Raw genomic sequence first — 19454 nt, 5'->3', positions numbered from 1 at the left:
CACTTTGGTATTTTGCTAGTTTTCAGGATAAAGTGTAGCAATTGGAGGCAAACAAAGTAAAGATTCTCTGATCTTTCGCTGACGACACCATGGGGCCATTTTGGATCCAGCATTGTCAAAATTCCCACAACTTTTGCTTGTAAGTACACTTAAAATGAATGCTCTTGATTAGACAAAGTAGTATACATAGCTGAAGTGCAATACATTATGCATTAAGAACAATAGATAATCAGTTAATTCAGTGTTGTTTAACTACTGAAGTTGCTACATTCAGGCTCGTTGGTACTTTGAGTATAACAGCAGATGTTGTGTTCTATGAACCCATTATTCAATAGTATATTAGTTCTCATAGACAAGTGCAACTGTCTAGCAAAGACTAGCATATGACATGCATGTGTTTTACCCACCGCTGACAACTCTCACGTGCTTTCTTCATATCCATGTCGAGGATTTTTGGTGTTACAATAGAGCTTTGTGAAGTTTCAATAGCTGGCAACTAAATTGGAAACATCTTTGTATGCAAACTAACATTAACTTTGGCTGTGTGTTATGATTATTACAATGATTGAACTGACTTCAAAAGGAGTTCTTTGAAAGTGCATTGTGTGAAAAAGGATGTTATTCTCTATTAATTTGGATACAATCTCACAAGCTTGTTTACTTCCCACCTCCCAAGATGTTGTGTCAACTTCTTCAGGAGCAAAGAACTTAAAGCCTTTAATACCACTCAAATTTCCAACATCACCAGAGTTCCTTTTAAGCATTTTGGTCAAGTGATCTTGTCGTTTCTTGTGTATTATTAATTGTTGCTCTGGAAGCTGGGACATGGAAGTACTAGAATACACTCTTTTGATGTGAGGTCGAATGAGATGAACACCATGGTCCTTATTTAATTCATTGCACCTTGAGAAAAATACAATAGTCATATTAGAGAGGTGGAGAGGTGGTCATATTAGAGAGGTGGTCATATTAGAGAGATGGTCACATTAGAGAGATGGTCATATTAGAGAGATGGTCACATTAGAGAGGTGGTCATATTAGAGAGATGGTCACATTAGAGAGATGGTTGTATTAGAGAGATATAGTCATATTAGAGAAATGGTCATATTAGAGAGATGGTCATATTAGAGAGATGGTCACATTAGAGAGATGGTCATATTAGAGAGATGGTCATATTAGAGAGATGGTCACATTGGAGAGCTGGTCATATTAGAGAGCTGGTCATATTAGAGAGCTGGTTATATTAGAGAGCTGGTCATATTAGAGAGCTGGTCATATTAGAGAGCTGGTCATATTAGAGAGGTGATCATATTAGAGGTGGTCATATTAGAGAGATGGTACATTAGAGAGCTGGTCATGTTAGAGAGCTGGTCATATTAAAGAGGTGATCATATTAGAGAGATGGTCATATTAGAGAGGTGATCATATTAGAGGTGGTCATATTAGAGAGATGGTACATTAGAGAGCTGGTCACGTTAGAGAGCTGGTCATATATCAGGAGATGTCTTATGCAAGCGATAATACTCACATTTGTTTAAAACACATATACATCTCGGTTTTCTTTTGCATTTCTTCAGTTTTCCGTTGGGTCAGTTTCTTCTTTTTCTATAAAATACAAAATCTTTGATGGTCTAAACTGAGAGTATAGCTTCTTAAATAACCACTTCAACAATGCATCCAGACGAGCTGTAGTAACCTTCATAGTTGTTCCCATGTCATATTACCTCGGCTATTCTTTGTTCCATATTCTTAAGATATTCTTCAACCTTACGCGGTCTTTGGAAACCCTTACGATACTCTTTTATCGCTTCACAGATCTTCTTCCATTTTTTATGGAGTACATACTTCCTCACCAGGCATGCAAGACGCGTTCCAGCCGCGTTGATGGTTTTCTCCAGCACTGCCATTGCCACCTTTGAAAAAATAGCGAGAAATTCCGTTTTTAGAACAGAGCTTATTGATATAGAACAAGTTCCAAGTTTCTCAACTCACTACGTGTTTCTCCTGTGGTATTTTCTTCGAAGCTAAAGCGTCGTTTAGTAGTTTGATATTTCTAATCATATCTTTGCTCCTTATGTGCAAATTTTGCTCGTTCAAAATGCGTGAATTTTCTGATTTTAAGCTTGCTACGATAGCGTCTTGTTCTTTCAACTTCTTCTTCATTTCACCGGCTTCTTTTTGCATTTCTTGTCGTTGCGTTTCCTTCGCTCTCGACTCATCCTGTAGCTCTTTCGCTAAGAATGTCACCTCTTTGTTTAACATTGAATTCTGCCTCGTCAATTCCTTATTTCTTTCCATCAAATCAACATACTTGTCCGTCTGTAAAACAGAGAGTGAGAAACGATAATTTTTAACACAAGAAGTGATATACTTCCTTCAATAATTCTAGAGGTTTAAAGGGTCCTAATTTCGAGTGGAATTATACACACTTCAGATTCAAGCCAGGAACAGTTGAAGGAAAAATGGGTCAACTACAGGTCCTCCGGTAGGAATCGAACCTATACGCTTTTGCGATGCCGGTGCAATGCTCTTGCTACTTGTTCCTGGTTTGAATTTGAGGTGTGTATAATTCCACTCGAAATTAAGACCCCAAAAATCACAATTGATTCGTCCTTCAATAAGTTATAAGTTCTTCAAAGTGTCTGCATGTGTATGTGATCTTCAGCGAATATCAAATCTTCAACGGACTTACTGGTGGAATGACAGTCTAATTTAGTCAACTAACAGTTTAATTTACTAAAATACCTCGCTATGTCTGAGTTTCAACAATTCAACCTCTTGACCCGAGAGTTCCTGTCTTGCTTGCTTTAACTTCTCTGCCTGTAAGTTTCCCAGCTCTCTGGCTTTCTTAAGCAGTTCTTCTCTGGCTTCTAAGTCCTTTTCTAAGAAACTCTTCGCCACAGAGTTGTCTTTCATTTCAATTCTCTTGTTCATTAAAGCCTGCGACATTTTGAACTCCATTTGAACCATGAGCTCAGTGATCCCTCCAGCCATCTTCAGCAGTTTAATGTGTGGATCTGTCGTCGTTTCATCCTCAAGTAAGTTAGGAAGTTTCCGTATTCCGTGGGCTGCATCAGCCAAATCTAAAGCGAAAAAAAAACAATTTCGCATATATTATTTCCCATGTGAAACGGAGTGAAGGTTTACCCCGTTATAAAGGAACTTTAGTGCTACGGTTAAAGAAGATATCTATACAGGAGGGCATCTGTATATAAGTTGTGATCGTATTAAAAGTTGGCTATATAAGTTTGTGTTCAAGATCTTTTTGTATCAAAGGGGTATTTTGTGGGGAAATTTTAGAGAGATATTTTATATTTATTTGTTCTAGATAGGTCTCTGTATTAGAGATTTATCTGTAGAAATATGCTTACTTTCTCTGTCAAAAAGCGTAGCTAAGCATTCTTTAAATCTATTCACTGCCCGGAATATCACGCTGGTGTCTCTGTAGATGTTCTGAAGGTTTACTTTGTATTCTGTCTCTAGTCTCCGTGTTTCTGCTTGATGTCGATCCGACTCTCTCTTCACGTATTCTCGCAGTTTCTGCATTTCATATTCGTATTGTAAGTGAAGTTTAGCCAACATTTGTTTCGACTCCAGTAATTTGTCAGTCGCGGTGCCACGTGCCGTTCCCGTGTTAGCCTGCAAGCCCGCGCGCATCAGGCTTAATGTCATCTCGCGGGCAACCTCCTGGATTCGTTGTTCTTGGAAATTAATAATCTCCTCTTTTGCTTGAACCTCATTGGATAATTTGTCTTTCTCCTGTTGCATTTCATTCTTGGTCCGTTCCCAGGCCTCCTGCTCCATCTCAAACTGTTTTTTCAAGCCTGGGGTAAGAAAAAGTTAAATTTAAAACGTCATCAAAAGGACAGTCGATATTATCCATTTGGCTTTGGGAGGTTGGCCGTCGCTCACAAGAGCTAACTAAGTCGACCTTTTAGCAGGAAATCAGGAGTTATCTGCAGGTATTCTGTGTCCTCCTTGTCCGGAAGGACTGTCCGGGAAGACAAAACGACCATCAGGGAGTGAGCTGAAATATTATTTGTAAACACGAAAGATTCTTTTGCACAGCTTACTCTCAGCTTGAAGTTTATACAACTGTGTTTCCTCTTCTAACTTTAGCTTTTCCTGCTCGAATCTTCCCATTTCCGTTTGCAATTTCATTTTCAATTCCTTTACTAAACTCTCCCTCGCCTCTCCCGCCTTTTTCAGTTCGTCCAACTCCGCTTTCGCTTCTTTTAAAGACATTATGACGGAGGTTCTTCGAGTATCTTCTTTTTCCTTCTTTTTCCGTTTCTCCTCTTCCTTGTTTTCTTTCTTGGTTTTTGCATGAACGCCATCTTTCGAAGTTCTTCTTGTTGTCTTTTGTTTGGCTTGCTCCTGGCTCGGTTGTTTTTCAGAGCTGGCTTGTTTCTCAGAGCTCGGTGGCTCTTCTTTAGTTACCGATGTTGTTTTGATTGGTTGCTGGATTGGTTCGTCAGGCTGTTTTGTTTTCTGTTCCTCCTGACGAGGCTGTGGTTTTACAACAGGCTGGTGTATTACAACAGGAGGAGGTGCTTGTCTCTTCAACTCTCGCTCAGTTTTAAGAGCTTGTTCCTGTTCTTCATTGAGGCATTCCAGTTCATATATTTGGTCTGATTTCTCCTTAATCATCTCGTCTCTGACGTCCTAAATAATTAATCCAAGACGAAAAAGGTTACTCAAAGTGTTTTGAGTTGTCGTTTACTCGCTGTAAGAGACGTGTTTTCAAGCTGCTTCGACAACCTGGCCTGTTTCAACACCAAAAAATACTTCGAACCTAGAACCAATGACTTTATAAGCATTCAAAGACCTCAAACATACCACTTCCTTCCTTAGTTCTACGATATCATCTTGACATCTTTCCACTTGAGTTTCCAAGGTCTGTTTCTTTTTCCTTAAAGATTTCACTTCTTTCTTCTCCTTATTCAACTTTCCTGTGACAGAATTCAACTGCAGTTCTATTTTAGTCTTCTCCTCAAGTCGTTTCTCCGCCAACTCGGTCATGAAGCGGAATTGCTTGTGCGCGTTGGTGAACGTCTGTTTCACTCGGGGATTTGTGTTCGAAGCAGACGCCTCTTCGAGAACCTGACCGATAGCGTTGGAAGCAGTCCGCCAGTTTTTAGACTCCCCGAGTGATTCAACTGAAACAAAACATGTAAGATAAGGACTAGCAAATTATTGAAATAAAGGAAAGGCAAAACTGGCTGGTTAAAGATTTCCTTGTGCAAAGAATTCGTCTATATTCTGAAAAAGGATTTCCAAAATTGCCATCTGAATAACAATATCATACGATCGAAAACTTTATTTGCAATGTATCTTGATTTTTGTTTATTCATCTTTTCTTCAAGCAGTTTTCTTTTCTCGTCTTCTTTGTCTCCGGTATCTTCATCTTCTTTGTCCTTTCCATCAACATCTTCAAATTTTACCAGCCCCATTTCTTCTGATATCGATGTCAATCGTCTGATATTCTTCTTTACCTCCCATTCGGAAAACAAATTCTCCTGTTCGCCGAGGTCGTAGTGTGCAGGTGCAGGTGCAGATTCTTCCGTGGGTGTCTCGAGGAAATTTCCCGGGAGCGAATCAACTGGATATCGGTCCATCCATTCAAGTACTTCGTTCAGTAGTATTTGGCGGTCAAAGGATATACTATTAAGATCATCAACGATGTTCAACATCACTTGGCATACTGGCTCCTGAGAAAATCAAGGGCAAGAACGTTTATCAACATTTTAGATCTTCGTTTATCAACATTTTAGATCTTCGTTTAGCAAGCATAATCATGGCTGATTTTGATCATCAATGGTTTTACTTTAGTTTCCAATGCTGAAGCTTCAAGCATAAAACGGAATCGTTACAATCCTAGCGTATCAACTTTCTCACGTGCTCACCTCCATTTCTTCAGCAATCGTCGTGACAGCAGCATCATTTTCTTCCTCGTTTTCATCTTCGACAGTCACTTCATCTTTCGTCCCAGCAACAGATTTTCTTCTCTTCTTTTTGGCAACTTGTTGTTTCCCTTGGGACAAACATGTTACCCTCTCCTCAATCTCGCCTTTCAAAAACTTTCTTATTTCCTCTTTGATGCGCGCCTCCTCGTTTTCTGAGAAATGAAACCGACAGTTGTTGCAAGGTAAATCCAATACGAATATCTTTCGATTGCTGTAATTTTCATGAAGTTGGCAAAATCTCAAAGTTATCATCACCTCCTTAGAATCTAAGTTCTTTTCTGTAGACATTTTTTCTCATAAAACTTCGTTTAAGCGTGTCAAACCCATTGAACTGTAAACAAACTGAAACGATAACTCAGGATGGAAAATTGAAGCAAGTGCTTTTTACTTTTTCCGAGTTATGAGCTGAAATACTTAACGCCAAATGTTCAAATGTTGAGCCGTATATGAAATTAAAGCTATTAAAAAGTTAATTTCGTGTGGAAATTTCGAGAGTTAGTTGGGAAATATCTAAAAAATATTTGAAAATTTCCCGGTTTTTTCCGGTTGGTGATTGTTTTTGTTTTTTTAATACATTTCTTTTGTAGTTTAAGTCTTGAAATTTCGACATAGAATAGAACTTTTCGATAGCTGTAATTTGAGATACAGCTCAACGGCGTTCAAGCTGATATAGGGATGTTTGTCAGGAGTTAGCGTTCCAGTTTACCTACAGTTCAATGGTCAAACCTCATATTACCTTCACTTCCTATCATTTTCTTGGCGGGAACCAAGAGCTCTCGGGGCATCTGTTCCGCGTAGAATACATCAACTGTTCTTACGACGTTTCGAAGAATGCTCTCGAGATGGTTCGACGCATCTTCGCGCACTCGTCGTAACTGATTTCGTTGGATGTTCGTGAGCGCGGCCAGCACCGACTCGGGGATCATCGTGAGCTGATCGCGGAGTTTCGTGGGAGCAGATGTGTCGCTGTCCATGAACGAGGATCGACCTGGACAAGTAAAAGTAAAATAATAATACAACAACTCGCATTTATTGATGTGGTCGAATTCATTAGATAGATCATTAACTCTGAGTTGAACAGGTTTAAAAAGGCCCTGCATGACTGCGTTTAGACTGAGGCAGCACTCAGTAACAAAAGCACTGTGCTCAGCATATTTTATCAACCATGTTTTGACATTGAGCACCATTGCAAGGCATTTGCTGTCTGAACGCGGCCTTATACAGCCTCATGTGAGTTGAGATTAGTTTGTTTCCTTTTGTTCTTTGAAAGTTGATTGTGGCGAGTTGATTTGAACAGACAATGCGAGAGTTTGAAGACAGATTCACTTAGGTTAGGAAAGTCCTTGCGTTTTTTAGACAGACTTGTGGGGCTTGAAACTCTTTGCTCAACCCTGTGTCCCGAGGGGTGATGATGGCAAGTTTTCATGTTCAGTTTTGAATAACTTACTGTCTGTATACGTGGAGGAAGAACCACAACGGCTGCTCATCGTTAACAAACTCCTGACAGTGCTGTGGCGTATTGCATGAACAAACGCCTCGGGGAAGTTTTCGCTGTTCTTGGAGATATTTCGCTGTTTAAGGAATTCTAACTCATCATCGCTGTCCGTGAACATCACAGATTCTCTTGTCACGTTTTCTCTGTCCATTTCTGACTGAACAGAAAACAACACAAAACGTTGACAATTTGTTATTAAATTCGCCGAATAAAAAAACTCAGCCTTATTAGTTCCTAACACGGTAATTTTACCTTCTTATTATTTGAATCGTTCTTGTTACTAAAACGTGACTCTTCTTTTTCTTTGCATGTTTAGCGCGTGTTTAGACCGAAGATATTTATGACGTCATAATTGATCAATGCTCGTTTCCTTCTCGTCCCCATGTCTCTGACATACGCGACCACACACCAATGTTAATTAGTGAGTAAAGATGGCAAAGCTATGGTAAAGCGCCTCTCTCCTCCACAGAGGCTTTCGAGTCGTTTTTTATTGCGCTAGACAGTGGCGCGAAGGGAAACCGCTAGCTTTGTGATTTACCTTCGCGCCACTGTCGAGCGCAATAAAAAATGACTCGAGCGAGGTAAAGCCTCTGCGGAGGAGAGAGGTAAAGCGCGCTGTACCACTGGCTGTACGCTACAATACAAACGTTTTGGTCAACATTTCGTCACAAATTGTAAGGACCTGCGTGACAGCCCTGCGATTTGAGCACATGAGAACTTCCTTCTTGCTTGAGTGCTTTGCCACAGGCGAAATACTTCGTGGAAAAAAAATCTCGAAGATCAAGACAAGAAAAAGTGCACAAGCTTAAAGATGCATTGTTCAATTACGTCAATATCTGAAGATGCATTTCACTTGACTTGTCTGAAAAACACATGTTAGTGGCCTTCCATTTATTCATTTTCGTCCCATTCATTTTAGGGGTACTTGCGGTTAATGTCACTTCCTTTGCGGAGATTTAAATCCAATTGAGTTCAGTGAAATATCTCCGAATGCGTGAAAGACTTCCTCAATCAAATTTCATCCACATGTTTATCAAACGTGGCTTTCAACACCTTAAGATAATAGGTCGCTGGAGAAAAGAAGTAACTCGATATTTATCGGACTCATCAATCGCTATCGTCCAATATGTTCTCCACAAGAAATTCATTTCATTGTTCGTCGTTACCGAAATCCTAAAAATACCCGCGTGAAGTGTTTTTAATTCGAATTTCAGGCTTAAGGTTCAAGTTTATGCTATTTCGAGCTTCGGTGTAGTCAATGCATTTGTGACGCAATTGCATATAAATGCCTAGTTTTACCTCTGTAAACCGACAGAGTTGAAAGTTGTAAACGAAGGGGGGGCTGCAAAGTCACTTGTATATTTGCATATCAATGGCCTCACCACATAATAACGGGAACGAAAATAAGATTACGCATGATACGAAGTCCGGGGGAGATACCGCCGACATATTGCCTCTTCCTCGTGACAGAGGGTCGCTTGTTATGGCCAGTAATAACGAGTACGAACCACTACGAACGTTTGAGACAGCAGATGACGAACAGCCCAAACGAACTGTCTTTGGTCGCAGATTGAATCGTAAGGCATTGATAGCATTCTTAGCCCTGGTTGTTGTTGCTGTTGCTATCATCGCGGTCACTGTTGTTCTCGTTGTTTATAATGGTAAGTTCGATTCTTTTAGCTTTGTTTTGGATTCGTTATATGAACCCGAACAATGCAGCACCTACCTGCAAATTATCAGACCAGTTATTAAACAAGACTGGCGGGTTCGCTTATATTGAATTCAATTCAACGTGTTTTCTGCTAATAGTGTTCGCAAGCGTCTTCGTTTAAAAAATATAAAGAGACTCTAGATTTTTTCTACAAATTCTTTGGTTATATTCTTCCAAAGGATCGTTTTGATGTTAAGAATTACATTGTAGGGGGATTCTTAACCGTATACATGTAGTTGTGTATACGACGATGAATTTAACAGTTTAATGCTAGCCTTTAATTCACAAACCAGCATATATTGGCTTTCATGCAGTGTGTACAAGCTTAATGTGGCGAATTCACAGCTATTATCGACCATTTACTATGGCTTAGGAAGTATTAGGTAGAGATTTCGTGCCTTATTGATATAAGTCACTGAATTTATCACTCAACACCGGCAATAGTGATAGATGCTACTGCGATATTCTTCATAAAGGCCGTACAGTCATATTATGTATTTTATTGTATAGGGAAATAGACGACTATTATCATGTAAATATGTGGCCATTGCCCGGACGAATATCACGTAATTTGCATAATCTATCTTAAATATACACACGTATACATACAAAGCGACTCTTAAAATATCGATATTTGGCGTATGCGTGTCGAGCGCGGGTTCTCTCTTGCCAAAAAACGATTTCTGTGAATTAAATTTTCATCTGTTTGGATTCTAATTGATTTCAATTTATTTATCTGTTTGTCATCACATCCACCCTTACGGCCCCGTTTTCCCGGCGTTACTCTGTCATCACCAATCAAGGATGGGCTTTTAGCTATAAAAATCTCGCAAGAATGATCCTTAATTCTGTCTAGAAAGCCTTTCTTAGGCTCTTACTGGATTTTTTTCTCCACCGTGGTCTAGACTCCTAAAAGGCCGAATCTGTTTCTAGGAGAGAATGGTTAATCGTTCAAGTGATTTGTGTCCTGATTAATCCCTTTTGTCGACATGTTTTTTTTCAATTATTCCTCCAGTACTGAACTCTATCAATATTTATCAACAGCGAATATTTTGAACCCTGTGCGGCCGTGACAAATGTTATTGCAATATTTTGTTTTTAGTTATTTTAATTGACCCTGTGTAAAGTATGTCTTTCCATACCATCCCGAAGTAATAATCGTATAGGTCAACGGGATCACGCCATGAATGAGTCGTCATTACAAAATGCAATATCAGTCTTTACTTTTAGACTTTTAGTCATGTAACAAAAATTTTGTAGGCTGTTTGGAAGTTATTGCACCATGTGACCCACTCTGTGTTATCTGGCAAACAAGGCTGTTTATTTATACTTTTACAACTGACAATTACACAAAGCGATTTTTTATCCTGTTTACATCATAACGTAACCTAAGTGCATGAGTATTCCTAACTAAATACTGCAAGAGCCATTCATTGCCATAGTTGGCAACCTGGCGGCATGACGTAAACTGCAAGCTGTGTGGATGTCGTCTAAATGACTTCTGTCTGTCAGACCAGCTGCATGTGTCTCGCTAGAAGCTTGTCATGTTTGTCTGGAAATCACCAATAGTCAGGCATGCAGTGAAGCAATTAATCATACCTTGCGTGTCCTCTAACTTTTTTTTAATTGTAATTATCTTTTTTTTGCTCAACTTTAGATTCAGAAAATAACAACAGCGAGACAAAAACAAAACGAGATGAAAACCGCTATCAGTTTGACGACATGTTTGGAAGAGAGTTTTATGCAGATATCCCGGATGAAACCTGGATTTCTGGTAAAATTTGTGTATAACAACATTCATGGAAGCATGCAATACCTAGGCCATACCACCGACCACAGGCTAATTCTTAGTCTACCTCGCGGGCTCTCTTTTAGCCCCCAGTCTTCCTCACACGTTCCCTGATTTCAGTCTGTGAAATTTGCCAGCGCTGATGTGCGTTAGGCCAGGCTCTGCATTCTTTTGAATTTTTATCTCACAATTATTTAGATGATACCGTGCTCAGAGTGAAGAATGGTGACGTGAACCAGTATAATTTTGCTACCAACAAGACAAGTGTATTATTCTCACAAAAAACACTCGTAAGTTAGTTTAACTTCCATTCGTTTTAACTAAACCACTCATGGGAGACTGAAGTGACCCACGCAGTACACAGACACGCACGCACATCACTGAAGGGTTAAAAAGAGCATGCATCATCGATTGATTTTATCCACCTGTTTTCAAGCACACAAGACGATTATCTGTACTTAAAAAATTATGTTCATTTTCTCACTTGGATTAGTACGTTAACTACTTGCTGACTACCATATACCAAATGGAGTTCACTTTTTATCTTCGTAATTAACCTTTAGCGGACCACCCGCGTCATACGGAGATTTAGCTCGAGGACGTGAACGTCAAAAATGGCGTGAAAATGTCGAATAAATGGCGTGATGCGTCCATATATGGACATGCGATTTTCTTCTTTTGATAGATGCGAACGAGTGATTAGTTACCAATGCTCTGATGTGTACGAGCTTCAATTTGAACATCTGTAACTAATTCACTCGTTCACATCTATCAAAAGAAGAAAATCGCACATAAAATCGCAGCAAAAATTGCAAGTGTAAACGGGCCTTCAGCTGCGATTTTATGTGCCATTTTCTTCTTTTGATAGATGTGAACGAGTAATAAGTTACGAATGCTCTGATGTATAAGAGTTCTTATTTGAACATCAGTAACTCATTCACTCGTTCACATCTATCAAAAAAGGGAAATCGCCCTTAAAATCGCGGGCGTAAACGAGCCTTAATTCATGCACCAATATTTCTGTGTCATGCATTTCACGTGTTATTTCACGTGCTCTGTTCGTAGGCAAATGTAGGAATATATATGTATGAAAGATCAAGCTATAACACATTATCACCAGATGGACAATGGATGCTGTTTGCTGTCGATGTAACGCAGGTCAGGATCTTACAAATTAATACTGAGAGACAAACTAAGACATCCATTTTGTTGTTCTATCAAGCAAACAGTGCAAAATCATCAAGTTTTACTCCATTCCTTTCATTGCTCTTTCCAGTGTTAAAAGAATCACTTTCGCTCAATTATTCCATTTTTTTACATCCATTTCAACCGAGGCTGCTATGCAGTGCTTTTTTTTTCTTTTTTCTTACTACCTCATCTTATTCTATTCTTTTTGTAGAAGTATCGATACTCCACTGTTTCGAAGTTCGTCGCTGTAAACAAAGAGACCAAGTAAGGCTATGAACACACAAGCGTCGTTTTCGAGCGTTTTCAAAAGCGTTTTTATCTTGTTTATCGCTTTTGACGCCTGGTCCACACGATCCAAGGGGAAATATGCTTAATATGTTAAATGAGTTTCAAACTTCTATTGTAAATTGACGGTGTTTGAAAGCGTTTTAGCATGAAGACGAAGATGAAGTTTTGGCTCGAAAACGTTACCTTGTGGCACATAGTCTAAGTTTAGATCATTTGAAACGCGAAATAACGACACGATACATATACACAATCACATCATAACTATACGAACCAACACGTCTAGCTTGGTCTTGTTCATAAAATAAAAATCCACTGCACTGTCTGTTCCTCGTATATGACGCCTCAGATAATGAACGAATCGTTTCATGTTTTCAGAAAGGGAGTTAATATAAGCACAGATGGGCCTGGTTCGATGTCTTCTATTCAGTATATTTCATGGGGAAATAAAGGCAACAGTTTGGTGAGTTTTTTGTTATAAAAAAAAACATGAATACGTTGTATCCAGACCTTTGTATAACGAATCACTCAAGTTGTTCCTTGATCTCTTGTTAAATTATACAAGAGAGTTTGGTAAGAGTTTATATATACAAGGGTTATCTTATGGCGAGTGGGGGTACCAGAATACCTCAAGGGAATCCTTTGTACAGGAGTGGACACAAGGAGATAGCCAACCGCTCATAATCCAAGCCGAGGTAAACGGTCTGAGTTCTAACCATATCTCACGCTATTTGATTCAGGTTTTTGTGTCGGACAATGACGTGTACTGGATTAAGTCGATAGAACAACCAAATGCCGTTCGAATTACGTCGAATGGAAAGAAGAAGATCATGTTTAATGGAATCCCTGATTGGGTTTACGAAGGTGGGCCTGGATTTTCAAACTCGGAGAAAGTAGCTCACTAAAGTGAAATAATCGCAAGCTTGCTTGGGCCAGTTGTACGAAGGCTGGATAGCGCTATCCACCGGATAGTGATTTTTTCAACCGTTCTAAAAATGCTCGAGAAGCGATGAATTTTGATCTCTGGAACCAACAATTGTTAAAGAGGAACCTTGATTTAGGAATACTAAGATTTAATCAAAGTTATAGCAAACAACGGGTGATTTTAAAGCGATTGAAAAAACCACTATCCGGTGGATAGCACTATCCGGCTTTCATACAACTGGCCCCTGGTGTTCGCTTCTTCAGGGTATTCGACTTAAGAGTCATCAAACTTGTTCACTTTCAGAGGAAATCCTTGGTGTAAGACCAGCGCTTGTCGTATCCCCAGACGATAAATATCTGTGTTTTGCGAGTTTTGACGATACAGATGTTCCACTCTTCAAGATAGCTTACTATGGTAAACCCATCACACCTTACACACGTATTCAGGATATTGCCTACCCAAAACCTGGAACGAAGAATCCCATTGTACACATTTATATTTATGATGTTCAGAAGAAAAAAAACATCAAGTTGACGCCTCCAACAGACATGAAGGATAGGTAGGGGTTGTTTGTTGAACTATGTTTAAATATAGTAAAGGCCCTGTTACACAATGCAATTTTTCTTGCAACTTGAAATGCAATTCTACTTTTGAGAGATGTAAATTTGGCCACTACGAAACTTTTATGTTTATTACACTCCATGAGTCCATGTACGTTTCTTACATGCACTTACATTTTGAATACTCTGCACTAATTTACATCTCTTAAAGTTAGGATTGCATTGCAAGTTCCAAGTAAAATTGCACTGCGTAACATGGCCTTAAGTCCTATTGATTTAACTTGTAAATATCCAGTTGTAAACTCGTGCTATGATGTTCGTCATCCAATTTACCACTATCCTTAAAAACGTAGATCACATTTAAGAACTGTAGCCTTGCCAGAAAAAATAATGTTTAACCCAGCAGCGAGTACATGCAGTACAACCTCAAGATAGTTCGACAGTTACCCCCCAAAAGGTCCCCCATTATCTTAAGGGGTCCCGTTTTATCTCTTAATGTTGCATTCATGAAATTTTTTCTCACTAGAGACCACTATTTTACTAACCTTGTCTGGGCGAACAGCGGGAAAATCAGTATTCAGTGGATGAATAGGGAACAAACAACAAGCGTCGTGATGAATTGTGAGGCGTCCAGTGGTGTTTGTACCGAGGTAATACACGGTAATACCGTCTCTCAGTGGCGGATCTAGAGGTGTGCAGTGCAGAATAAATCACACGGCTTAATTTTAAATTTAAAACACTTTAATAACAACGCTTTTGGTTATAGATTTGAGAAGAATATTTTTACATTAAAATCTACCAATGCGATTCCGATTTTAAGCTTTAGTAATTCATTCTGCACACCCCTAGATCCGCCATTGCCGTCTCTCTTTTCGTAAACCCAACCTTCGAAATACTCGTCTAGAGATTTGAAGTCGTACGGTTGAAAATAAGCCCGGCATATTCTGCATGTGGCCTGAAGAATAGTCATGATATGAACGATTGAAAAGTCAATAAATTGAAATGATTGAATAAGATAACGTTAGTCGTCTCTATAATCCTGCCTTAATCTTTTGTTTTAAGAATCAGTCTCGCGCCCTGCACATCAATTGCTTCTGAATTTCAAATCCTAGTATGATTTTGAACGAGTGAATATATTCTTGTTGCAGAATTATAGATTGGATGTTGAGAACGGATGGGTTGATCAGAACGTATGTAAAATTATTACTCTCACATGTACTTCCCGGCTCTATGAGTCTTCCGGTTTCTCGTTATTACCATGCAGATATTTCGTTGTGAAAATGTAATGTGAACATATTTTTCCAGTATCCTGACCCTCAGTTCTCAACCGACGGTGATTTCTATGTCCAATTATTACCTCGAGACGAAGGCGGAGATGCTGGGAAATTCTTACACATCGCCAAAGTTCCTTTCACTGTAAGTCGTTGGTTTAAAATCCAATGAATGAGGAATCAAGTTTCACCTTCTGACCTCGCGGAAACACATCAATGACACGAGAGGAATGAAGAAAATCCTGTTAGTCAATTTTAGGAAACTTTATTTTTTTTAGGATAATGCAAAAGTCGAGTTTCTGACACAGGGTCGCTGGGAAGTGAAGAGAATTGCATCTTTTGACAAGAAGAATGAAATTGTGTAAGTTGAAATCCTGAACTATGCTAGTGGGAGAATTTTGAATTGTTTTTTCCTAAACGTCCAGACTTTGTGTTTTAGATATTATGAAGGAACGGAAGAATCTTCGATGAAGCTACACCTCTACAGGTATGGATATCGAAGCTTTGAACTTCTTTTTCGTAAATGAAATTTATTTTAATAAATAGAGTGAAATATATGACTTGTGATTTCTCTCAAAGCGTTGATCTGAAAGGAAAGAAAACCTGCCTCTCTTGTGAGTTGAAAGAAACGAAAGGTAATCAAACAGTTCTTTTCAAACTTCCAATTCTTGTTTTCATGCTGAAGATGAACTATTTAATTGTTGCTTCTTTTTGTAGAGGGACGTTGTACGAATTACGATTCATCGTTCAGTACGAAGAGTTCCTGGTATATCCTAACGTGCCTTGGTAAGATTTTGATTTTCTAAATGAAAAATGTCTCGAAGCAGAGTTTCAGAAAATGAAACAATACATAGGTACACTACGTAAGTATTTAATACTGCAAAGCTTTCGGTCCGTTATAACCCGGGTCTTCATCATTGTCCGATGATGATGATGATGATGTGCACTGATGAAGGCCCGGGTTAACGGACCGAAAGCTTTGCAGTATTAAATTCTTACGTGTTGTACCTACAAGCTAATTTATTTATTTGATGTTACCATGCAAACGTACAAGAATAATAATTTGTTTGTAGGTCCTGGTGTTCCGATAAGTTGGTTCAAAAGTTCAACGGATAAATCAGGTTTGTTTGTCAAGTCCAAAGGTAATGGTAATTTAATTCTTAGCAGGGATAATATTTATTTTGTTTTGTTTTGTTTTGCAGAGATCCTACTTTACGCTAATACCAGGCTTGAAAAACTCTTGGACACGACGGAAATGCCAACGTATAAATATTATGTTATAAAGACAACTGATGAGGAATATGGTAAGAAAACGATTTGCAAATCATCTTAATGTGGACTGGTCATCTACAAGAGAATCGATCATTTGTTAAGATAAGGGTCTCATGAAACGTTCTATTCTAGAAATCCACGTGAGAGAATTAAGGCCTCCCAATTTTGATGAAAAGAAAAAATACGCCGTTTTATTCAATGTGTAAGTATGGGAGCAATAAGTCTTTAAGTGATCCCTAATTTTACTGTGTGCACGGGGTGCCTTACGAATTTTACCGTATGGGGTGCCTCCCTAATTTTACTGTATGGGATGCCTCCCTAATTTTACTGTATACATGGGGTGCCTCCCTAATTTTACTGTATACATGGGATGCCTCCCTAATTTTACTGTATGCATGGGGTGCCTCCCTAATTTTACTGTATACATGGGATGCCTCCCTAATTTTACTGTATACATGGGGTGCCTCCCTAATTTTACTGTATACATGGGGTGCCTCCCTAATTTTACTGTATACATGGGGTGCCTCCCTAATTTTACTGTATGCATGGGATGCCTCCCTAATTTTACTGTATACATGGGATGCCTCCCTAATTTTACTGTATACATGGGGTGCCTCCCTAATTTTACTGTATACATGGGGTGCCTCCCTAATTTTACTGTATGGTCTGTTTACTCGTGAGTCACACCAATGGCTTCACGATTTACTCTTTTCTCTTTCAGGTATGGTGGACCAAGTAGCAAGGAGGTAAATGAACTAACTCAATTTTATCTCTTTCATGCGGTGACCCTCATAACCTCTCATACAAGAACATCTGTGTGGCCTCTGGTTATTTATTGCTTTATCATTTATATGGACCAAGATATAGTAAAAATCTAACAAGGGGGTCTTTACCTTAAATCTGTCTAGATAATGGAGACCTTCCAGACAGGATATCATACATATTTGACAAGCAATTTTGATATTATTGTTTGTGAAGTGGATGGTCGTGGTACTGCGTTCAGAGGAAGAAAATTTGAACATGCTGTTTATAAACAGCTGGGGGAATATGAGAAGAACGACACTTTGGCTGCGGCGAGGTAATCTAAACTCTTCCTTAATTGTTGCTGTTAACGTGTCACATGTAGGACAACCCGAGAAAAAAATTTTAAACTGGATAGTTCTATTAGTTCTAAACTGTTCTTGCTAGACGTCCAGTAAGGATCATCTCTTATTGATCCAGTGTTACTACAGGAGAAAACTTTAACTAGACTAACTTTATTTATACTGGATAGCTCTATCAGTTCTAAACTGTTCTTCCTGGAGGTCCAGTAAAAGTCACCTCTTACTGATCCAGTGGTACTACAGGAGGAAACCTAAACTGAACTAACTTTATTTACTCCTCACTTACTAAACCTTCTCACTAGGGGACTAGAAGGGATCGCAAACTACTTCATGATATAAAATATTTTGTATGCCTCATGTATAGATTTATGCAATCAAAAGATTATGTCGACCCATACAAAATCTCAATCTGGGGTTGGGTAAGTGCAAGGCCTGCACAAAGAATTGTTAGAGTTTGCATTTGATATATTTTTTAAAATATTCTGTAACAAGGGATGTCTACCATTTGTTTATCGAAATTTTGTTTTTATAGTCCTACGGTGGCTTTTTGACTTCATACATCCTTAGTACTCAAGATAGCAGAGTCTTCCAAAGTGGTGTTGCGGTCGCTCCTGTCACTGACTGGAGATACTATGGTAGGTTGGGTTATTACCATCAACACAACGACATGCAGCTATAGCCACGAATTCATGTGTATTCATTGCAGAAGTTTATCTATTTTAGATTCAATTTACACTGAGCGATACATGGGGATGCCGGACAAGAGCGATAATTATATTGGCTATGAGGTAAGCAAAACGACATATTCGCATACCATATATTATGAACAAGATGAAGAACACTGTCTTTTGACAACATGAATCTAAGTCAACTAGTTTTTCCTACAGTTCACGTCCGTTCTGGAGCATGCTAAAAACATTCCTGATAATTCATTTCTACTGGTACACGGAACTGGCGACGGTAAGTGGTACAATGGCTGTGTTAACTTCTCATAACTTCATCATTGGTACATTTAATAGCTTTTAAAGTCAGTCAGTGACAAGCTATCATCGTTATTCAATACAACAATTTGTTGCAGAGAACTGCAGATAGAAACTTTGCAATAACTCGATGAAGTGCCAACTTATTTTGACGTCAAAGAACTGAAACATTTGTTGTACTTTTAGACAATGTCCACTTTCAGAATAGTGCCCAATTAGTTGAGGTTATGGCAGAAGCTGGAGTGAAATTTGAAATGCAGGTAAGATATTTGATTGGTTCACTGGCGTGATCTCTTACAGTAGATAAATTCTCAAGCTTTGTTGTGTTCTGCATTACTAGATTTACACGGACAAACACCATTCACTAGAAGGAAATCACGTTCATAGGCATTTATATCACTTACTAACAGATTTCTTTAAAGACAAATTAAAGTTATAGCATTATGATGTAAAATCTATAAGATGATATTTTTATACTGACATTGTAATTATTAATATAGAACACTGCTATACGTGGTCAGAATTGATATAGAATGTTGATCATTCATTTTTAAAAATATATTTCGTGACCAAATTGTTTGAAAACTTTTTAAATATGTGAAAGTTCTCATCGTTTTGGCCGGATGAAACAACTAATCCCAAACGTGAGGTTATTGAATGCCTGCTGTTTTGCGGCGATGGACCATATGCGCCCTGTGCACGTTGGACCACCAGCAGGATGAAATTGACGAAGCTCAAATGAAAATACTAAATTCGGACTCGCAGGTGAGGTAATCTGAAATTCAGTTTATACCCCTTGGTGGTTTTTCTCGGGCACTCCGTTTCCCTCCTTTTCGTTCGGCTTCAAAAACAGTGTCCATGACTGAAGCCGAGCTCTCTATTGTCGAGGAAGTCAGTGAATGTTCAAAT

At 38.8% G+C, this 19454-nt stretch overlaps 2 protein-coding genes across 3 annotated transcripts; one reads left to right on the top strand and one right to left on the bottom strand.

The window, feature by feature from the left end:
• Positions 1-15: 15 nt before the first annotated feature.
• LOC114517635 (golgin subfamily A member 6-like protein 22) lies at positions 16-7859 on the bottom strand. Its single transcript, XM_028537421.1, has 15 exons — positions 7714-7859; positions 7414-7618; positions 6703-6954; positions 5907-6118; positions 5309-5711; positions 4840-5159; positions 4074-4665; positions 3372-3824; positions 2746-3083; positions 1993-2319; positions 1725-1913; positions 1529-1605; positions 669-903; positions 408-496; positions 16-148 (listed from the first exon to the last, which is right to left on the bottom strand). Exons 2-15 carry the CDS (start codon positions 7610-7612, stop codon positions 16-18), a joined length of 3819 nt encoding a protein of 1272 aa, XP_028393222.1. The 5' UTR covers positions 7613-7618; positions 7714-7859.
• LOC114517495 (dipeptidyl peptidase 4-like) lies at positions 50-19096 on the top strand. 2 transcript variants are annotated; one of them, XM_028537250.1, is made up of 26 exons: positions 50-139; positions 10830-10946; positions 11160-11251; positions 12027-12119; positions 12361-12413; positions 12813-12897; positions 13175-13298; positions 13663-13918; positions 14446-14569; positions 15068-15109; positions 15225-15335; positions 15469-15551; positions 15630-15677; positions 15770-15825; positions 15908-15976; positions 16264-16311; positions 16393-16494; positions 16595-16664; positions 17184-17208; positions 17371-17540; positions 17930-17984; positions 18098-18200; positions 18289-18353; positions 18453-18525; positions 18732-18805; positions 18886-19096. In XM_028537250.1, exons 2-26 carry the CDS (start codon positions 10895-10897, stop codon positions 18982-18984), a joined length of 2172 nt encoding a protein of 723 aa, XP_028393051.1. In that variant the 5' UTR covers positions 50-139; positions 10830-10894; the 3' UTR covers positions 18985-19096. The 2 variants fall into 2 exon arrangements, with proteins under 2 accessions (XP_028393051.1, XP_028393050.1); XM_028537249.1 differs by lacking the exon at positions 50-139 and adding an exon at positions 8336-9122.
• Positions 19097-19454: the final 358 nt, after the last annotated feature.

This window comes from Dendronephthya gigantea, unplaced genomic scaffold, assembly GCF_004324835.1.
Source record: "Dendronephthya gigantea isolate DGI-Jeju-01 unplaced genomic scaffold, DenGig_1.0 000009F, whole genome shotgun sequence".
NCBI lineage: Eukaryota > Metazoa > Cnidaria > Anthozoa > Malacalcyonacea > Nephtheidae > Dendronephthya > Dendronephthya gigantea.
Note: the sequence above shows the minus strand (reverse complement) of the source record. Positions and strands in the feature narration are given on the sequence as shown.